Genomic DNA, 21,972 nt, shown 5'->3' with positions numbered 1-21,972 from the left:
CGGTATTTTAACCCGAAAGGACTGCCTTTGATTTTCAAAAGTCGCCTTACTATACGGTCTACACCCCAACAACACGCCATTTCGACTCCCTGATGGCTCCAATTCAAGTGCCAATTTAACTCGGTTTCCCAGCACAGATTATTATCTTATCGCAAGGATTTTAATCCCGAGAGGCTAAAGGATTTGTTCTAGGATCCAATAGGAAGTTTAAATCCTATGGGATCCGAGAGAAAATCCTAGCGGCGATAGGAATTAGAGATTCCTAGAAAGAAAGACTTGTATACCGAAGTTCTAGTCTCTAGATAGCAGATAGTGGCGCACACTGCACTACGCTGTTATCTAATCTTTCTTCAAGGAAATAACATCACATTATTGGTATCCTTTGCCAAAAATGTTTCCCCTTCGACTGCATGGAGAATATTTATCGCAGACAAGAAACTAACTGAGCGGGGACTCACTCCTTTTACCTCAGGTATGTTGGCGGTAGCTGCTACAGAGAAGCCTACATCTAACGGTCGATCAGGTGGCCGTCCCCGTCCACCAGTTGTTATTGTCGACGATGAACCTACGGATAACCAGCGGTCAGGCGGTTGCTGTTGAAACCACCAACTTTGGACAATGGATAGAATTGTTCCATTTCTTTCCACACACATTAACCATGCCTACTCTCTATAACATGATGTATTTTATTGTTTTCCTTTTCGGGATTAGGCTGGAACTAATTTTTTGAAAAGTTTTTGAAGTGTTTGTTTGCTTATTATTGATTCAAGTTGAAGTCTAAATCTTTGTTAAATTCAGTGTTTTATTTCTCAGTCTCTTGCTGCAGGCACGAGGAGGCTAGCTATTTTAGCGAATTTTAGTTATTTTGTCGTTACTAGCTCAAAGACTACTCTACATCGCGTGACTTAGAATTAGATATGAAACATCCATCATCTATTAGAACCATGGCAAGGAAACCGTGACAAATATTACAGTACATCACGTCCCACCTGCCAGCAGCAGCTGATACCAAAAGATTCACATTTATAATTATGAAAGATTCAAATAGTTATGTGTGAAAATTAGTACAAAATACATCGGACATACCCGCTACGAAAACACCCGGGGATAATTCTTATTAATTAAGTTTCGTATAACTCAGTTTAGCAACAAAACCGAGTCTCAAAGGGAGTGTTACATAATCAACTTTAATTCGTAATTACATTACAAAGTCCATTTATGTTTAACTTAAAAACAAAAGTACATTTATACTGAAAATATATTATATAAAATCAGTTATTTAATGTTGAAATAGATACACAAAATGTTATATCTTCTAGCAGTCTAGAGTAAACAGTCGTTGAATGATTTGCCTTCTTCATGCAAGAAAGTGTCTAAGAATTCTGAAGCGTCTCTTTTTGAAGCAAACCACAAGCCCCACCAACACTAAACCACACAAGCTAATCAGAGTGAGGTTAGCAAAGGACCAGGTAACTAGTTCCTGAGGAAGGGAGTGTAGCTGGTGCCGCAGGGTTAGGGTTAGCACTATCAGGGCCAGTGCTGTCATGTGCTCCGAGCAGGAATCTGTGGAGGGAATTAAACTGGTTAAACTCTTAATAACACTAAATAACAAACATGCATACTTCTTGTTTTATAAACAGACTATGAGCTTATGGATTGAGTAAATGATAATAAGAGGAACCAGTTACCGATATACTCTATAGTCTAAATATTAAGACCAACCGTCAATTATTTCATCAGCAAAGAGTTTTCTTCCAATATAATTGGTCTGGTTCTTGAGATCTGGTGGAGTGAGTGTATCGTCATTGTAACACCCAGTAGAGTCCTGCCACAACATCAGAAGTTCTAGTATCTTTGATCTGTAAAACTCCCTGTAATTTAACATCTGCCCGATCATGACCATCTCCGTGAACAAATCGTACCTGTTGGATACCATACTTTAATAAATATCAATCATATACAATGAGTTGAGAATCGAATAAAAACATAGTAGGGATGTTTCACTCTGAATTCTAAGTGTGATACATTGTACCGAGAATCTAATTAATCTATAAAGTACATATTTATAATTTTTTTCCCTTTTCTTCAAACCTTCCAGAATCTAGTATTGAGGGAAGTCTCTGGAAAATTTTAGCTGTGAAAGTCGTCTCCAATTCAATAACCGAGGTGTCTTGTATCAAAGTAACTCTCGCTAGTTCTTTGCTGCAACCACGCACCTGCGTGTGTCGTCGGTAACACTACTGTCTCATCGCTATGGCAACCATTTTTGCGTTGTCATAGCAACGTGAATAGTCGTGTTTTCCAATGCGCGGTTGTAAGCCTCAGAAAATGGGATAGGCATGGCATCGGCAGAGAGATATTACATGAAAAGTACATTGTCATGGCATTGCAATCCGGAGGAAATTTTAATTATTGAAGCTGACACTTCAAAATGTTCATGTATGTTCTATTATTACGTAGCGAACTAGACTGCATGCATATATCATGGTCTGTCAAATGTCAATGAAATCTACGAACTGCCTGACAAAACCGCTCGTGTACAGCAAATTAAAATCATTCGGCGTTCGCGCGCAACGTCAACACATGCAATATGCAGTTGTACAAGTCGTTTGTACAAGTTCTTTGTCCTCAGTCTTAAATTGTGAACTGAATACTGATAAAAGACAAATGCTGCCTTTAGATTCATTACGTAAATAAATAAATTCTCATAACAATGGTTAAAATCACACCTGAGCAAGAATGAGGTACAAGAGCTGATGAGTTAGTTGATAGTCCTCTGATTCTCGATTAGTCATCTGTTTGTAACACTTTCTACTGATCGTGCATGCGGGGGTTTCTGGTTGGGGTTTCTGGTCAACTGTTATTAGTATTGACAGTCGAACAAGAATCAAAGATGGCATCTTAAGTCTTAACCTTTATCACTCATCATTATATTATTAACTACAGACTATTCTTACATCGTCTTATGATGTCTATAATCATTATGATTATCTAGGATACAAGGATACAAGGATACAAGGATACAAGGATACAAGGATACAAGGATACAAGGATACAAAAGTGATAATTATTTTAATTCTGAAATAATTTAAAGTTACACGGGAACTAGAACGAACACCGATGCAACATTAACATTAGAATTGCAACACGATTCTAGTTATTTACAAATGTGTAGGGATAAAATAGAAATGTTTTATAATACTATTTTTCTTTGAATAGATCGAATTTGTAGAGTTCGATCTTATTTTGAGGTCCTATAGCATTATGTACTGGCCAGTATTTGAGTGGAAATCTGGGCTCTTATAGTAGGCTGTAAATTGTTCGTTCACAGAGAGAATTGAATGGATTGCTCTTGCTGTGGCAGTAAATTTTGTAGGGTCTAGAGTTTTATCGGATAGCAAACCGGCTAGGTCAGTGATATTTTTGGGATGGAAGTAAATTTTTGTCTCTAACTGAGGAGTAGAGTAAACATGTAATGTACCTGAGTTATTTCAAAACATGGTCCAATACTTAACGTGTCATAAACATCTGCAAGTTTTTAAAGACATTTTTAAATATTTAAATAAAGTTTTCACTACCATTTTTGCAAAATACCTTCAGTGCCGAGTATTTCTCTCATACAACCATCACTCTGCTGCTCGGAGAAAGTGGGATCTTGTTCTATCGGATCTGGAAAGCGGGGGATGGAACCAAACCTCCGCTCCGTCGAGTAGTGGGAGGAAATGTAGTACTTAGTATCAACCAGGCGCTGGAACTTCTTGAAGTAGCTGAAATGTGTTGACTGTTGTGTCACTTTAAATGTCACGTGCATATTATGTAATTAAACTTTTAGTATTTTATATTTTCTAATACTCCTTGTTTGACTATTACAAGAGCTGTGATGCACTGTGCAGGTACTCAAATTTATCATATATATTAAATAAAACATCAGTAGTGGATATATTTAAGGTGGGCGTGTATTCAGAGGCAGCCGTTTAAATGAAAGTAGCACCCTTACAATCAGATCAATCAGATCAACACGCAATTCCACTCACTCGTTATCAGTATCATTTTGCATATCGTAGAAGGCGAGAGAAGCGAGTCTGTCCACTTTATTTTTCAGTAGATGTATTTGAGTAAGGATATCCAGGCTCCATGTGTAGGACTGTGGATTCTGGCACAACATCTCTAACTCACCTTCAAACAATATTAATGTATACCAACTAAAATCTCTAATCAAAAAGAAATGTTTGCTATCTTAACTATAATTAAATCATCAACTTCGAAGATGAAGAAAAAAGGTACGTTTTTGATCAAAGCTGCGGACTACATATTTGGTACCTTGAGCGACACGAATGCCGAATAGGAAGTCCACGATAAGCAGATAGTGATGAGCTTTAGCCCAGCTGACTAGATCATCCAAAGCCAGGCAAGTCTCTCTAATCTCAGAGAACTTATTTGCATTGTAGAGGGAAGGAGTGAGGAGAAGGAGCAGTGCTACATAGCGCCACATCGCACCGCCTTATTTGATCCGTCATTTTTACATTGCTAGCGCTCTCCTGTTTTTTGTAGAATTACATGTGCTGAGTGTGACGATTGTATGGTTAAGATTATCATTAATAACATTTAGCTGTTTAATTCTAGTGCAGATCCCCAGAAAACATGGGGTTTCAAGGGGAAGGAATAAGGATTTAATGGGTTTTTTGAAGTGGAGAAAAGTGAGATTTAAGAGTTGTGCATTTTAAAGATTATTTATTATGTATTCTAATTTGAGAGCAAAACTGAGCGCTGCCTTTAAAGTTTAATGCAAACCTGACCGGTGGTTATTGGTAAACAGAGGGCCACTAATAATCTATTAGTGGTTTTAAACATAGAAATAGTAACATAATATTTCTTCATTGCTGGAATCAAACGTTTCCAAAGAAACATTTAAGCACCATCTGCACTGCACCATTTCAATCATTTGCATCCAAATTTGTGCAAAATGTGCACCATCACTTACTGGGAATAAAGGAATCGATCCCACAACGCGAAGGGACAATGGACATACTCATAAGTCATAGCCTTCTTCTCATCATAGCCTATTGATGTATGATAAAACAATTAAGATATTTAAATCTCAAAGCATGAAACAAAGGCTTGCTTTATGAGTTAATGGAGCACTGCATAGTCTCAGACCACCCTAAAAGATCTATAAAAGGGGAATGCTTCAACGAGGAATTTAGTTTTTAAAAATCTTTCTGTGCATTCACAAAATGATGAAGCTGTTGTTGACTGTACTTCTATTCACCGTAGTTTTGATCAGTTATGCAGATGGTCAGAAAAAGAAAGGCAAGGGCAAGGACAGAGCCTTCGTTCTCTTCGACAACGAATTGGAAGGTTTGCATTTTTTCAAATATTTTTAGAAATTTTGTATCTTGAGTGAAATTAGCCCTGCATCTCAGCATGAGTGTCGGACTGTTTGTAAACGTTTTGGAGCAATAATTTTTTAATCATAAATCAATCTTAATTCTGAAAGATTGATTATTTCAGCCGAAGTAGAAGATAATATGGAGACCGCCGGATTTGAAAGTCTGGTGAAAAGAGAAGGTCCTGGAAGGAAAAAAGCACATGTATTGTTCGAGAAAGAAGATCAGTAAGACAGTATACTGTGTTAATCAACCGAGATCAGAGATTCGTGGAATCGTGATAAATCAGCCAATGGGAAGCAGAAAAAAGTGCAGCTAAGACACTTACATGCCGTCTCAAGAAACACTAAACAGTGACTGAATTACTGATTTTCAGTTTTGAAATGCATTTGCAAATTTAAAACAAGCGGTTTTTTATTTTCCTTTGTAACTCAAATTAAACATTCATGAATGGATAAAAATTGAGTAGACAAATGTGCTCCAATGGAAGTAACAATTCCTGGACAGAAAAAAGAGTAATGAAAAACTAACGTTTTTTTGCGTACAAAATAGCGTGTCAGTTAGAAACGTTGAAAATTTTGTATTTTGTTCAACAAATGTTGTTGCCTAAAAAGTTACTACCAGACATTAACGAACTCCTAAATGCAGCTCTGAAACTTTTCAAAATCCGAACTATTTCGTAAAGTCAGAATTAAAAAAGTCTGTAAAGCTGTAAGTGATAAGTGATAAGCCATGTCGTACCCAGGAAAACTACATTGTAGCTAACTGCAAGATGTTTTGTGGCAGGTGCGGGACTTACGATGTGGACCCCTATTTTGAGTAATAGATGACTCACAACATATGTTTGAATATGTAATGAGGCAATCAAAACATGATCTAATTATATGCGATGATCCTACAAAAAAGGTGATATCTCGTCATTTTTATTTGTTTCGCTGGTTTTCGCCTAATAACGCACTGTTTACGCCTAATAACGCAATTTAAGACATTGTTTAGTATCCACAAAGAGCAGAAGATGAAATATTGCAGTAAAAAGATTTTTAAAGGCCCCATGGTTTCCTCCCAAACCCACCCTCGTAAAAATGAAACAAAATTACATCTGAAAAGTGGGAAACGTTTATAAACAGATTGTTTGGGAATATGTACAAAATGTTATATGTACACAGGTACTCGTTGCCATGGTTACCGAATATTGTGAAAAACAAAACGATGTTGTGTCGCATCAAGAAACAAAGTAGCCAAATCAAAGTAGCAAATAACTGAAACAAATAACGTTAAAATACTGGTGACCGGTAGTGGTATATGTAATTAAATACATGTATACATATAAATAATAAATATGGATGGTTACAACCTGATTTTGTATTTCTGAAAATGATGGACATGAACAAAAATCAGCCATCAAAACTGGAGTGATAAACTGGGATAGGCAAATTCATCATCATGAAACAGTTATGGTAGACTGTTCTTGTAATAAGGCATTGTCTCCCGTCTGAGCTCGCAGAACTTCGAGATCTCTTTTGATCGGTTCGTTGTCAGGCGATAACTTGGAGGCTAGCTCGTAGTCTTCCAGAGCTGAAATACGTTTTAATTAAATGAGACCGTGAAAAATATCAAAAGATGGTGCTCTATTTAATAAATGTTTTTGTGAACATCGTTGGTTTTGATATGAAGTACAATTGAATTAATGAATTTATTACAATTAATTAATTAAATACGCTGCCGCATTATCCTACTCATTGCCTGAAGTCTGGTCCCCATTAAATTTATGCCTGCTGCAAAAGATTACACTGCTATCTCCGGAACGGATAGATAATGGCCCATAATGACATTACTGTTCCACGGTCATGTGATACGTACAGGTGGTGTTGTCAGTTGTAAAGATAAGACGGTCAAGTTCTCTAATTTCACCGGAGTCCGGAACATTATTTGTTAGCACAAAGTATGAAATGTTGATCGTTTGAAATTTCTTGTGATCACGTTGTCGCGACAAAGATAACCATATTTTTGCAGGAAAAGTTTTAGCAGACGTTTCGTTTCATCATAACACTTTTGATTAAATTTACACATAAGTTCAAGTAATCTCAAGATGTAATATTATTATCTTATCAGTAATATCATTACCCATATATGACAAATTTATGAAATGTGATTTAGCTTCACAATCCCTTAGCATAATTTTCGTTGAACTGGCCCATATTCAATATTGACGCTTTCTTTCATCATAATATAATACAAATACCACCCATCTCCAGGGTGGGTGTCTCCTTATCTGTAAATACCGAAATGCTAAATTAATGAGATTATCCAACGAGTAATATTATCCGTGTAACCGGTTATTTCTAACGTACCACCGTCCATTTCGTTCAATGATGCTGAGTAATGTTCTAGTTGTTGAGCATCGTAACTTTTATTTGCTCCTTATTGTAATAGCTATATAATGTGTATCCAGTTTTATTCTGATTGGAGTCCTTTACTTTGATCAATGTTATCTCTGCAGATGGATTAAAGACGTCATGCCCGCATGTCACCGTACATTCATTAGCTGTATCCCAAGCTGGACATCCTAAAGGCGACTGGAGAGGACTCAGCCAAAAGAGTCTGATAATAAAAACAGATGATTTGTCGAGGGTATGGAGAGACACACAAACATAGAATGTTGGAGTCCTTTGACCAATGTCATCTATGTCTGTAGATGGATTAAGGTGGCCAGGCACCTGCAGAGCAAGTTCACGGTCCCAACTGTTACTTCAGATACCAACTAGCACTAACGTAGTTAGCATGGTGCAGCAGGGAATGTGTACAAACATTGCAGAGGTAGACGAGCATGAATCTTATAGAGTAATCAAATGGGAGGATCTGGTATCGAGTCATAAAATGGGAGGATCTGCTATCGAGTGATAAAATGCTATCGAGTCATAAAATGACTCGATAGCATAAAATGGGAGGAACTGGTTAAGCTTGAAAGGAGCGGGACAGTCACTCTATTTGTGGATGGATTAAGGTGGTCAGGCATCTGCAGAGCAAGTTCACGGTCCCAACCGGTATTTTATACTAACTAGCACAGCTGACGTGGTGCAGCAGGGAATGTGTACTAACATTGCAGAGGTAGACAAGAATGAGTCTTATAGAGTTATAAAATGGGAGGATCTGGTAAAGCTTGAAAGGAGCGGGACAGTCACTAAACTTATCTAGAAGAATATTTTGACCAATGTCATCTCTATCTGTGGATGGATAAAAGAGGTCAGGCATGTATCTTTGGATCATATTAACACCTGCAGAGTAAGCTCACGGTCCCAACTGGTACTTGATACCAACTAACAGATATGAATATTATGATAAAGTAGCCGAAGAAACAGCTGGAGATGTTAGGACGCATGAGGTTAGAGTTAAAATTAACGGAAGTTTTAAAGTAAAGAATAAAGAAAGGTTAAATGAAAAGTTTTCATATAAACCGTCTTTTAAGGCGAACTAACATTTTGAAGAAAATTCGGTGTAATTGTGTGTTTTATCTAAGGTGTCAAAGCTGTAAAATAACAATTGTTGAAATTATCAGCGTATATTGTTTGACTATTATAGCTAGAGGAGACGTCATGTCATGTGACAATTGTTTTTAGCACCGATAAGCAATGATTTGCAGAACTGATCTTAGAATAAAAATATTGTTACTATTGCTGCAATCTATTTTACACATTTTTATACATGATTGTTTTAGTTGATCTACCCTTGACAAATCTTAATAGAAACGAACTTCATCCTACACGCCAGGCCTGAAAACAAGCATGATTTTAGGCATAAAATAGAAGAATTTTAGAGTTAAATCTAACCTCTATTTAAAGATCCGAGCTGACAAAATGCAGAGCCCCGCTTTGCCAGAGTGCGCACCCTAGACAGTCGGTTAGCCTCGACAGGAGGTGTTAAGAGATCCAGCGCTCGAGTGCAGTCTATAACAGCATCATCATACAGGTTCAGAACAATGTAGCAAGATGCCCGGTTTATATACAGTTTAGGTAGTTTTGGAGAGATCTTGATAGCTTCCGAGTACGCATTGATAGCCGCAGGGAAGTTTCCCATTTTGTAGAATACACTGAAATTTAGTCATGAATAATTTTGCATCTCATCCAAATTATCAATTGTAATTATTCAATATTGATCTAAGGAACTAGCATTTACAGTTTAAGCCAAGAAAGAGCTACAGTTTGAACCTCATTTAACTCACCCAGCCTTGTCAGATAGCCACACAGGATTCCTCTCATCTTCTTTTGTGTCCGCATCTTTAGCCTTTAGCACTGTCTGTGCCTTGACGTTCTTTTCGAACCACTGCAATAAAACTGGATTATTAACGACAAAGTTGAACATGACGAAATGATATAATAGATTAGTAAGTATAGTTTTAAAACATAGTAATTGAGGTTCACGACATATATGATTGTTATGACAAACTCACAGCCTCTTCGTCAGCAGCAGTTGACTCCCTTGCAGCAGATGGGAAGAACCTGGGGGTGAATGATACAGTAATTTCTGTCTGTTGTCTTGGACCACTTGTCTCCCACATTGGTTTCTCCTCCTTACTAGGCTTTTTCTCAGCTTTTGTTTTGTCTTTGCCTGACTTCAAAGGATTTGCTAAATTGTGTTTAATCTTTTCAAATTTTCTGGCTCGTTCATCGGCTTCATTATGAGATAAATTGTCCTCTGCAACAGTAGATTTTGATTTTTCTGAGTCGGAAACTATCGTAGTATCGTTGCTGACATCTTCGGTTGTGTGGTCTTCACTTGCATTTGTCTCTAAATCCTCTGAAAAAAATATGTAAATTAAGTCACCATACCATGTTCCCATCACATTTCAATGGAATGACATGATTTTACAGAATACAACAGTATATAATGTATTATGATTTAAGGTAGAATTAAAGTGATTATATTGCAAGGGTACTACTTATAGTGACGTAGCTACAACTTGCAGGCTTTATGGTTGTCTTATCTAAGAAGTAGCACATAACATAATAATGATAGCATATGAATTATGAAAGAAAGTGTTTTTAAATCACTACACCAAGCCCCAACAGACATAGTAATCTAGTAATAGTAATAGTACTATGTTTACAGTATGCACTGAAGGGAAGTTTCTTGAACTTTTAACAGGTAGACATGTGGCGCAGATTTCATTCTACAAACCTGGTTGCCTTCGAGTTTTATTAGCCTTCAAGTATTGTCTCTCTTTCTCATCATCATCAAGGTTCTGCCATTCGTCCATCTCCTTGGCCACTTTATCTCGTTCTGCTTGCTTTACTGCTTCTATTCTTTCCTTTTCACCCGAATCTACCTTCATGACACAATTGTTTGAATTGTCAAATAATTATAGTAAGTCTTATTAATTATTATATTGCACCTGCAATACACAATTTAAAAACACGAAGGATTTAGTTATGTGCATATAGAATAGTATATTCATGATCAGATGATGTCTGTACTGGATAAGTATGAAAATCAGTGTAAAAAACATGGAATAATATTCAAGCTTACATCCATGGCTGTCCTCAAAGCCATTTTATTTTGCTCTGCTTTGACATTTGCCCTCTTGTCCGTGTCACTTTTTACTTTCTCCTCGTGATATTTGTACGCAGCTGCCACCAGTTCTTTCCTAAAACATAAACTAAGTTTAGCAACTGAAATTGCCTCGAAATAGACCAATTTGAAACCAATATAATTTGTAGAACATTTTTTACAAATATTATGTACATAATCATTAGAGTAGTATAATCATTACCTTCTAGATGAGTCTTTTGATGCAGGATTAACAAGGGTTTCCCATAGGATAGGTTCCTCTTTTATCAGATGTAATGTAATTGTATTATCTGCCATGACCACTCGTGTCTTACAGTCATCTATTTCATGTTTTAGGTGAACATCAAAAAAGTATGGACTGTAGTTAACCTGTTCAGAGAATTCATTTAATTATATTAAATGCAGATGAATGTTGTGGACATTGTAAAATAAATATGTAAATCTGTATAAAGGAAATAATAAACCAATTATCAAATTAAAAATTTCACTCCATTGCCAACCTACCTTTACATAGAGATTTGTGACCATTACATCAATCTTATTGCTTCTAATTCCTTTCTGAGGTAAACTCAAGTCTAATCGAGTTTCTGACTCTGTCCACTGATAATCTTTCATTATTATCGGCATCTTTCCAAGGTGTTCAGCAGCGACACTACTAGCTAAAATTCATATTATTGATTTAATGATTTTGAAGACTTTGACAGGCCGAAGCATATGTAGAAATCAGAGAAGTGCGTTAGGTTAGTATCTATATTATAAATCAAAGAATTATTCTGTATGTCTGTACAAAAAATAGGGAGTTGCATACTAACCATGTTAACAGTGTTCAAAAGCGCACGTGCACATACAAAGATTTGCGAGCAAAATATTGATCGGTTTTGTGGTGATTACGTTGTGTTTAGTGCGAGCAACATTTCAATTGGCTGTATCATCGATTGTGATGGATATTTTTTGATGCGATAAAAACTGACTACCAATGAATACTATTAGCTTCTTCTGTGTGACCACAGGCTTTCTAGTAACTTATATAAAAGACTTAATTTGTTGGTACAATTTTCAGCTGGTCAGTGGCAGCATTTTTGTGATTTGTGTGTGCAAAACCTGATCCAACAAGACCCACCCCAACCCACTTAATTAACTGCCCATCTTTCTTATCAAGAAAGGCAGTGAATGGAAAATAAGCCAATAACAGAGGATTTTAAAGTTTGCCAATAGTGATATGATACAAAATATCACAACTAGATAGAATACTAGATTGTCTGTTTTCATTTCAGTTTCACTTATTCCATTATAACTCTTCGTAACTCTCGACCCCTCTTAAGACCAAGTGTCAAGATGCATTGATGCAAACGTACTTATATTTACGTGAGCAGTACTGCTTTTAACATTAATCAAATTCTAAATCTTATATTCTAAATCCTAACATCTAAATACTTATTACCTTCATTCTAAATTGTAACTATCTAATAAGAAATCTCGAATAAGCAACATGTACTGGATAGTACATGCATTGTAGCACAATTATGTTGTTGCAATGATTAGTTCGAATTAGTTTTTTGACTCAATAAAATTGAACAGTTCCGAAGAAAACTAAAATAGACTATTCAAACATTTGCGATGAAAAATCGGCAATCGGTTGAAACACAGCATGATGTTTCAGAAATCTTCAGTAGCGCTCGATTTTTCTTGATTTTCGAAACTGCGCCGCGCACAAAACACAAAAATTTTATCTTTTCAAGAATTTTGGGAATTTTTGACGGCAGAGAAAATTTCACACCATCTATATATGATATATATAATACCGATGCATTTTCTCTTCACACATAGCTAAGTGACAAAACTTTGAAATTTTTACTTTAACGGGTGATACTCGTAAAATATTTGTTCCATATATTACCTGCGGACCCCAGGCTATTATGTTCATTAACATAAAGAATAAAGATTTGGCGGAATGACAGGCTGAGCGCGGCCCAGTAATCCATATATTGCAATTGGACCGTAGACGAGTCCAACTCGGCGCGCGTCCTGTTAGGGTTTAACAGGTGATACTTGTATAATATCTGTTCCATATTATATTGCAGACCGTCGACGAGTCCAACTCGGCGCGCGTCCTGGTAGGTTATAAACCTACAAGGTAGATTGCAAACTTACAAGCTCTCTTAAAGTTAAATTTGTGGTGTTTGTGGGATCGGAGCGATTGATGAAGAGAATTAAATGGAAAGCGCTGTCAGGAGTTTTATCTGCTTGTATCAATGTATCACGCTGTGACCCCCACTTTAACGGGTGATACTCGTAAAAAAGTTGTTTCAAATAGGACCGTCGACGAGTCCAACTCGGCGCGCGTCCTGGTAGGTTATAAACCTTTAACCCCCACTGCACTTGATTCACGATGTCAATCCTTCGCATCTCGCCGATCTGCATACGTGTGGTTGCGAGAAGCATTGTTGGTTGCGAGAAGCATTATTGGATGCGCGCGCGGCCCAGTAGTGCATCGCGCTACAACCACTGCACTGGCACACGTCACTAACTGTGTTTTCACGACAATACAACGGCGAAAGCCACGATACAGCCGCGCACTCGTGCGGGGCGGGCATACAACGTATTACTGGGCCGCGCTCAGCCTGTCATTCCGCCTAATCTATATTTACCAACATTAAAGCCTGGGGTCCTCAGGTAAACAACGTATGGCAAGAGTTTGTATAGTTAGCCTAATCGAATTAAATTTGTAATGGTTATGGATGAATGGATTTTCTTGCATCTCTTCCGCTTGTTCGCGTTGTATCAAGTTGCGTTGTATCACGTTGCGACCCCCACGGTCGATACAGGGGGAGCCGCGCACTTCGTGCGCGGCGGGTCACACAACGTATGACAATGTACGCGGGTTTGAGTTTGTTTGCTCTTTATTTAGCCCACGTCAAAGATATCTTAGACGAGTATAATTAATAATACCCGTCAAAGGTCTGGTATGGTGGAACTGGAAGTACAAACTCGGTTGTAAATGCAATAGACCAGAGTATAATTACATTACACCCATGAATTAACTTTTGGGTGTAACTGAAGATTTTGAAATCACCGAAAGATAAGAGGTGCAGGTTTAATTTTGTATGTTGTCTAATTTGATTTCTAGGGGAGACAATGAAAACAGTTATTTCATAGGATAAAATTCATTCATACGGACATAATAACAACAAAGCGGCAATTCAAAGCCTATAATATCTTATGGAGACCTCGAATGAGACATACATACCTGTTTAAGTATTGCTAATTAGTGGTTTTAAAATCTTAGATATAGCAATCAAGTATCCTTGCATCCACAATCGATTTTAAAAGATAAGAAGAGGTAAAAAGCTCCAAAGTTTGTTTTGTTTAAGATATCATCATCAGCATTCCATAATCCAATGCTTATAACCATCAATAGTAATACTTCCAGTTCTATCAAAATCTATTGGAAATTAACATGCATATCTCTTTGATTTATTTTACCGATTTCATTTTTTCATAATCCTTCATACAATGTACTTTAAATTTAATGATTTCGAATTGATTAAGCAAGAATTAAAAACCGGAATCTATCACCATGGCATCGAATCCATGCAAGCGTTTACCATAAATAACTTAGTGTTAAACGTGTACATAATCGCTAAAGAGAAAACCATCTATAAATTTAACGGTGTAAACCCTGCGATAAGTGGCATACTTCAAACGCCAAATAGCATACGAAACATAAGAACTAGGTTTAATAAGTTAGAAACTTCAATCTGAAACCTGATTATTCTCAGATGCTATCCTCCGAACACGCTCAACAAACAAATTAGCCTATAAGTCCTTTATCAATCTTCTATAGGCTTAATCAGTACTAATTTCAATTGTATCAACTTTAATAGCTCTTTGGAGAACAGATTCCAAGGGTCTAGAAGAGTAATGCTGAATAGAATTCAGTAGCGTTAAAGCTAGTAAAGTTTTACCGATACATTTATATGAGCTTTACACATTATTTGTCGCCTAAGCTTTCAATTAATTGTATGAGATAAGCCTTAATTGTTAGGCAACAACACTATCATTCAGTCGCATTCATCAGTCCAATGTTTCATAGTTTTTAGCACAACTTTAGTCAGTGCCAGAAGAAATTTTTCAGCCTGGATAGGTTTCCAGGAGCAGATTATAAAGTTGAATCTGCTATGCTTTACAATTTGTGAAGATGATCAGATGATCATTCATTCAATTTTGTTTCAGTGGAGGTCACTATCCACGTTCAATCCATAGTTCAAAATTGAGAGTCCATTTCGTTAAAACGCAGAAGTAATAAAAACCTTGACAATCTTCCAAATTTAGCTTTCAACCCTTGTGGGGAACTAAAGTGCAATAAATCCTATTGCGAAATATTGCGACAAATGCAACCGAAAGGAACGTCACACTATACAATCCATGCTAAATGCCTCATTTTACATCCTACCTTTAATACTTGCTGGCATTTCCAAGCCTATTTTCTTGCTTTAAAACAGTTAAAATCTTTTAAAAACACTTCTGATAAAAAGTTTCTGTACATAACTTGGCACATGATTGCAGTAATTTTCGAGAATAAACCAGAACATCTGCGGAAAACAGATTTAAGATTAAGTTTGGTAAAGACACCCTGACAGTGTGTGTATTATAGTAGACGATGTTCTGGTTTATATTTCACAAACTGAACTCCGACACTTAGCGGGTCAGTTTGCATTATTTTAGAGCTAATATTGAGCAAGTATTCTTTGAATGTATGAATAATGAATCAGTTGATAATATGATCTCGGAATTCCATGCGAAAATGCATGTTCTTTTGAAAATATACATGGCGAAATAAACATTTCTAACCCAAAAAAAAACTGGACAACGCAACAACATTTAAATGCAGAAGCTACACGTAAAATAAAGGTAACAGAAGCTGCAAATACATAACACAGGACCGGCAAAATAGTTTCAATAAATCAGTATCGAATATATAACATAATCCTTCAATAATTGGTTTAAGGGATTATTTTCTTTAATCACAACGCCTAAACAGAACCCTTGAAATATATATCATACACATCAAAGCAAATGTAATACTAAATTTGCACGTTTAATTATTATATAATGAGGCTTATATTTGATGTTTGGCACAAGTTCACCTAAGCGCTTGTGACTGGCTTGCACCTCCAGAGTGTCCACAGTCTTTCTCTATGTAGGTATGGGTGGTAGTATTCCGGAACGATGTAACTTCACTCAGCATCTAACTCATGGCTAGCAGATACAGTGTAGGTTAGGTGTCTTCCTTTTCCCCCAAAACTGGGCCTCTTAACGATCACACAAACCCACATTTTCTCGTTCCATCTTGAACTTCACTTCACCTCAGCTTCACTTGTATGATGATGTTCCTCTTATCTGCTAGAGGATACTTTAGGTTTTACAGTTGCTGAGTGCCTCGCGTATTACTACCAATCCGTTACCCACGTCAAGACAAGGGTTCTCTTGGCGACTGGGGGACGTTTTCCCTTGTTGTCTTGCCTTTTCAATTCGAGAATCTAGACTTGTTATCGTGTACTGGGGCTCCACTGATCCGCTCATTGACATAAAACTACCAAAATTAGGACCTAAACTGAAAGGGCTGAGTCCTATAATGGGGCTGCGGGGCAAGTTACTGAGAGGATTAAACAGAGGGCTGAACTTGGAGCGACTGAAGCCATCTTTTGTCACCAACCCTTCAAGTAGAGGCCCCAGTGGATCCGAGTTGAGACTGGAAGTCGGAGTAATCCGGCGTTTTAGATTCTCTAGTACTCCGTTAGCATCTCCGTTGTTAGAGTCACGTGGTGGGCGGAGACGGACGGTGTGATGCGGCTGCGGCTTAGACGGAGACGGTCTTTTTATCTCACTGTTTTCAGACACATTCGGAACTGCAAAAATAATTATTCACATGATGATTTAATAGTAAATAGAGCTTCAATCATGATTTCACTTAAGAATTGTTTCGCTCAAGGATGATATCACTGTCAGGAATTAATTGAATTCTAAAAATTGAATAAATGCTGATTGAACTGAAATCATATACAGTCGAACCTCTCTATATCGGGAACCTCGATAAACCGAGCCTCTATTAAGCCACTAATGACATACATGGGGGAGACGCTTGACAGGTTATTTTAGAGGCTACAGACACCTCCCCCAAAAGGCCCGGTATATAGAGGTTTTATTTATATATAGATATGATCAAATGAAAAATTCTTCCAGTTTTAGACTCACAGTTAATGTACTTACAGACAATGGTAGGTTGCAGGATATTATGATCTAGTTTTCCTTCCTTACTAGCTTTCGTTACAGGACAGTCTTTGTGTTGGAGTAGTAATCGTTTCAGGTTCATAATCTCTTGTCGTAAATTGTGAACTTCGATCTGGGCGGAGACGTTAAATGAGTTTGAACATACTCCAACAAATTTAAAAGCTAAACCGTTTAACTTCCGCGTAGATTTACTTTGCACGGAACAGTAGGAGTTGAACAATTTTGAAGAATCCAACAGCTTTCCACAACAAAAATAGAATGGAACTCACATGCAATTTGCTGTTTTCCTCCTGAATACTGAACTTCTCGGACTGCAGATTGTTGATCCACTGCTTCCTCTTTTCCCGACATCTTTGAGCAGCCGCCCTATTTCTCTCCAAGAACTTCCTCCTTTTCTCGTCAATGTGACCGCTCAACTCGCTAGGGTACCTTTTCCTGGAGCTGGATGAGGACAAGCCGTCCATGCCCTCATGGTCCGAGAGACCCGAGGTTATATCCACCCTTTTTCTAATCCTTTCTGCCAATACTGCCCGGCTATTAGATTCTGTAGGAGAGGTTGCTGAAAGAGATATTTAGTGTTAATTAAAAGCACCTAATGTGAACATTTGAGTTTAGTCACGAACTTAATTAAAATGATCACCTATTCCTGTGAATATGTGCAGGCATGGTCTCGGGACCCCACTTACATTATCTTATATTAAATGAACTGGTCTTCAAAACTTACGTTCACTCTTCACAGACTCAGAATCCACATCCAAATTAGCTCCATTAAGTTCAGTGTCCATACTCTCAGACTTGACAGGGATGGGAGCATGTTGCTGTATCATCTTCTGACTGAGACCACCTCTCAGAATAGTCTGCAGATCTATGTGCGGTACGTGTGGTAGTCCTGGTGAAGTAGGATGATGTTAATCTCATCTTACACTTGGTACAGATCTAATTGTGGATTATTATCCCTTAAGACAAAAGCCTCAGGCAAATGTTCCCACATGTTTTAATCACAATACATTTTAATCGAGTCCAGGTTGATGACAAAATTTGAACACAAAAGCATTTAAAATTTAGATCAAAATTAGGCATAATGGTTGCAGAAAGTTAATTGATATTCCATCAAATTAACACTACCTTGCGTACCGTGTTTATGGGAGAAGCTGATAGGTCCCGGAACTGGTGACAGTTTAGGAACAGGGAAGATCGGGCTCTCGATGCAGGAAGTAATGGGGGTGTGAAGTGCGCCGCTGCTAGTCGTCAACAGTGACGTAGGAAAAACTGGACTCATGAGATTTGCCACAGGTGTGTGCAGTGCTGAAACAAATAAAAATTAGAAACACTAAAGATTAGCACAGACTAAAGACAAACCTAGGAAATATGCAAAACTGAAACATTTAATATTATTACAGTATTATAATTACATATCATTATCTGACGTATCTGACGTAGTAAACCCGTGCAACCAATTTGTCCAAAATTATTACGAAATGGAGATAATTGCTGAAAATCATTTAATAGCAGCAGAAAGGGAAAGTTAAAACGGATACTTACAGGGAGAAATGATGAGCCTGGGCTTGGATGTAGCGGGAGTATCACCACCGTTATTCCTCATCTCGGCGAACTGAAACACAATACGCATTAAACTACATCCACCTGCAGCACAGAGCGGCGCTCTATCACTCTCATTTCCAACTTACGTCATCCGGGCTCATTAGATCAATCTGTGCTCTATACTATATATTAGACAGAGCACGTAACTCCTGGTGGTACATGTGGCGCACACACACACACACACACACACACAGATTTGACACATTCTTACAACTAGTGTGAGTAAATAGTGTGAGTGTGGTGGAAAAGGACGTGAAACATGTGACATGTTAAGGGTGAGATCGTGACGTTGGTAACTGTGTTACACGCCTATATAGGAATGTTTACAGTGATGGTATAGTAATATCAGTAACATTTGTGAGGTTTCTCGCTGGAGGAGTTAAACCCAATAGTGATGGTGACTTATTACGAACAAGTAGTGAAGTGGACAGTGAGGATGTTACGTCACTCTTAAGAGATGATGATTTTATGGCTGTGGTCACCAGGAATTAAAGAGGTGTGACAAAGCGAGTGGAACACGCTGGCAATAAACATATTGTCTAAAATAAATGAATCATCTAACTTTAGCACTTACAGCATGAGCAATGCCACAGAATTGGGCTAATTGGTCTTGCAGAGGGAACCGAATACTTGAGCCAGAATGAGCGTTGTCTACAGAAGCATAGCTACCCAGGGTAACATGCCTAAATCGGACCATTGTCAAGAATATATACTACTGTGAACAAAATTCAGAAATGGGCAATTATGTTGGAGAGGAAATAAAAGCAACAGCTATATATTCGTAAATACCGACTCTAACAACAACTACAAGTCGAGGGTAGATAGTAAAAAGAACGATGAAAAAGCAATTAGTTGAAACGTTGGCGATGAGAATAATAACCATGTCGCTAGAAAGCAACATTACAACAAAAATACACGCCCCTTCAAAAGAATGTCAGTCGCTAATCGCTGAATAGCGCCATGTATGAGCAACTAAAATAAATGACGTCAAATGACGTAACATGTCGCACGCATGCTTCAGCCGCGCGCACTAAACCGCGGCATGCGCGTTCATCAAATGATCACAATTTGAGTAGACCCCAGTGGAACATAGCTTTTTGGATATGTAACTTTTTCCGTGAGGGTTGCGCTAATGTTACAATATAATATTATGCTGTTTGATCAGGCTATTTATTGCTAATCATTGTAATAAATAATGAGCATAGAAATATACAAATACTGGTATTTATAAAGAACCAGAAAATCATTCACTGACGTGTTACGAAATAAACTTTAAATTATCGATAGACAAATTAAAGGTGATAAAAATGAATCCCTTAAATCACACAATGTCTTAAAGCAGACAAAGCCTTTGAGTTAAATAGTTTTAGCAAAAAGCTTTTAGTCAATATCTTGCAGTTAGTATCTAACAGAGGATTTAGATAAGCTATGCTGGTAGTAAAACCACAGGGGCTGATCACTGCCCGGAGATTATAATAATATGTCGCGTCAAAATACTTCCACTCAATATGTCACGTGTCAAAATACTTCCACACCCCGAACCCAAAGCCTTTAATAATTCAAATATTAAAAGCCTCTCATTTTACGGTCTTAGTACGAGGTTAGCTGAATTAAATTAACAAATGTTACTTAAACGCGAGCTAAGCCGACTACGTATTACATCAGTTTGACTCTCAGCGATTTACTTTGATTTCATATCGCACATGATTAAACATGTTAAAAGCATATCTGATTCAAAGACACAGCTTCACAGCTCCTGGATTTTTCTTTACAATTTAGAAAGTGCCTTTGATACGAATTTATCACATCTTTTTCATCTGATTTCTTTCTAAAGAGTCCACTCTTAACACTTAAGTTCTGGTAAAATTAAACTGATTTTAACAGCTTTACTTAAATAAGTTTATATACCGCCACTACTAGCGGATATTTTGAACATAAAGATGTGAGTATGGAGTAGAACATGAAATTTCAAGTTATCCTGTGTGAACAACCTTATTCGGGTTAAACTCTGAAGTGAATAATTGCGGTACCCAAACCTGCATAGTAATCTAAACGATTCTATGATCGACGATCATTGATCGTTTGACCCTACTCTTGAGGAGGAATCGATATCTAATGTATGAGTATATAACTTGATATAATTAACTCAAACGCTATGAGACATCATTATTCGGAGGGACATCTTGAACCCAAGCATTTATCAGAATAAGACGATTAATTAATAAAGATCGGTCAATATTATATTAAGCGCTCTTCAGTGGCGACTGGAAGCATAAAAACCAAGATAAAAAACTAAGCCATCCCTTTTTATGTATGAGGGGTTGCCAAAGGCGCTAATAAACAAGTGACTTTACTTTCAGTTAATTGTCGCACTTGAAACCTAACCCGTCATCATCCCTCACTTTGACAGAGTTCTTTAAATGAACGTAATATTTTAGGTGGTCAACTTAAAGGGTTGTAAAGAGCTATTAACTGAGGTAAGTAAACTTTAGACTATGCATGGTTAATTCCCAGAAATATAAATATTCAACGCAATCCCCGAAAAACAAAAAATACTCCACCATAAGCAGAACACAATTGGTAGAGGACAAATTGACTACCAAACCTGTCAACAAGGCCGCAGGAAATATAATTGTGTGGTTTACAGCAGGCAGCAGTGCACAACTAAATGAGGGCCAGGGTGGGAGTGTGTAGATTACAGGTTATTAAAAAACAGTAGGACACCACCACACCGCCCTCCCTCCCGCTGTTTAACAGACAATTGACGTCACAGTACCGTTAAAACTACGGGGTACCTTGTGTAACACAACTCACTCTCTATGCTGCGAATATATTATATATTTATATATATTTATATATATACATATAATGTGTCATGTACTCCCTTAATTTACATTTCATTAGACTTGAATCTTTCCTTTCAAGTGAGTATGAGAATGGTTCAGATTATTTTGCTAATTTAACTTGTCGCTACTTATTTTTAGAGTAATGTATTGGAATCTGAGGCACGAGACGGCACTTCATCAGTGTATTCTTACATTATCAACATCTCACCGTGGGAAGATAAAATTGCATTTATCCCAACTCATCTGAAAATGTTCCTTCGAGTGATAACACGAATGTGGCC

At 37.4% G+C, this 21,972-nt stretch overlaps 4 protein-coding genes across 6 annotated transcripts in view; 1 reads left to right on the top strand and 3 right to left on the bottom strand.

The window, feature by feature from the left end:
- The window catches only part of LOC134810982 (ras-related protein Rab-21-like), a 30,617-nt gene extending 29,824 nt beyond the window's left edge, over positions 1-793 (top strand). The window contains exon 8 of the mRNA XM_063817680.1: positions 473-793. Within this exon, the coding sequence (XP_063673750.1) occupies positions 473-600 (128 nt within the window). The 3' untranslated portion in view covers positions 601-793. The remainder of the gene's footprint in view (positions 1-472) is intronic.
- Positions 794-1,026: 233 nt separating this feature from the next.
- Positions 1,027-4,564, bottom strand: LOC134826450 (UPF0764 protein C16orf89 homolog). Its single transcript, XM_063838827.1, has 7 exons — positions 4,321-4,564; positions 4,035-4,176; positions 3,595-3,767; positions 2,730-2,836; positions 2,092-2,216; positions 1,723-1,922; positions 1,027-1,563 (listed from the first exon to the last, which is right to left on the bottom strand). The coding sequence occupies exons 1-7, from the start codon at positions 4,490-4,492 to the stop codon at positions 1,358-1,360; spliced, it is 1,125 nt and encodes a 374-aa protein (XP_063694897.1). The 5' UTR covers positions 4,493-4,564; the 3' UTR covers positions 1,027-1,357.
- Positions 4,565-6,487: 1,923 nt separating this feature from the next.
- On the bottom strand, positions 6,488-11,614 carry LOC134811057 (dynein axonemal assembly factor 4-like). Its single transcript, XM_063817768.1, has 8 exons — positions 11,457-11,614; positions 11,155-11,321; positions 10,911-11,028; positions 10,563-10,710; positions 9,835-10,181; positions 9,607-9,707; positions 9,215-9,474; positions 6,488-6,962 (listed from the first exon to the last, which is right to left on the bottom strand). Exons 1-8 carry the CDS (start codon positions 11,577-11,579, stop codon positions 6,829-6,831), a joined length of 1,398 nt encoding a protein of 465 aa, XP_063673838.1. The 5' UTR covers positions 11,580-11,614; the 3' UTR covers positions 6,488-6,828.
- Positions 11,615-14,517: 2,903 nt separating this feature from the next.
- LOC134811054 (transcription factor jun-1-like) overlaps positions 14,518-21,972 on the bottom strand; it is a 30,805-nt gene continuing 23,350 nt past the window's right edge. For 2 of the 3 annotated variants that reach the window (XM_063817762.1, XM_063817765.1), the window contains 6 exons: positions 18,786-18,855; positions 18,378-18,548; positions 17,968-18,132; positions 17,513-17,802; positions 17,223-17,355; positions 14,518-16,861 (listed from right to left, as the gene is read on the bottom strand). In XM_063817762.1, coding sequence (XP_063673832.1) covers positions 16,368-16,861; positions 17,223-17,355; positions 17,513-17,802; positions 17,968-18,132; positions 18,378-18,548; positions 18,786-18,855 — 1,323 coding nt within the window. In that variant the 3' untranslated portion in view covers positions 14,518-16,367. Of the gene's footprint in view, positions 16,862-17,222; positions 17,356-17,512; positions 17,803-17,967; positions 18,133-18,377; positions 18,549-18,785; positions 18,856-19,419; positions 19,779-21,972 lie in introns of those variants that run through there. The other variant, XM_063817763.1, reaches the window with a different exon arrangement.

Source organism: Bolinopsis microptera, chromosome 2, assembly GCF_026151205.1.
Source record: "Bolinopsis microptera isolate Bmic1 chromosome 2, MBARI_Bmic_1.0, whole genome shotgun sequence".
NCBI classification, from domain to species: domain Eukaryota; kingdom Metazoa; phylum Ctenophora; class Tentaculata; order Lobata; family Bolinopsidae; genus Bolinopsis; species Bolinopsis microptera.
This window is presented reverse-complemented; position numbering and strand designations above follow the sequence as displayed.

Excerpts from the sequence above, each read along its gene's own strand:
- LOC134826450 (XM_063838827.1), bottom strand. The coding sequence starts at position 4,492 with ATGTGGCGCTATGTAGCACTGCTCCTTCTCCTCACTCCTTCCCTCTAC. Across the intron at positions 4,177-4,320 it reads CGGCATTCGTGTCGCTCAAG|GTGAGTTAGAGATGTTGTGC; the intron begins GTACCAAATATG and ends TATTGTTTGAAG. Across the intron at positions 2,837-3,594 it reads AGAAATACTCGGCACTGAAG|AAACCCCCGCATGCACGATC; the intron begins GTATTTTGCAAA and ends AACCCCAACCAG.
- LOC134811057 (XM_063817768.1), bottom strand. The coding sequence starts at position 11,579 with ATGCCGATAATAATGAAAGATTATCAGTGGACAGAGTCAGAAACTCGA. Across the intron at positions 10,182-10,562 it reads TAAAACTCGAAGGCAACCAG|AGGATTTAGAGACAAATGCA; the intron begins GTTTGTAGAATG and ends TATTTTTTTCAG. Across the intron at positions 6,963-9,214 it reads GCTCGGATCTTTAAATAGAG|CTCTGGAAGACTACGAGCTA; the intron begins GTTAGATTTAAC and ends AACGTATTTCAG.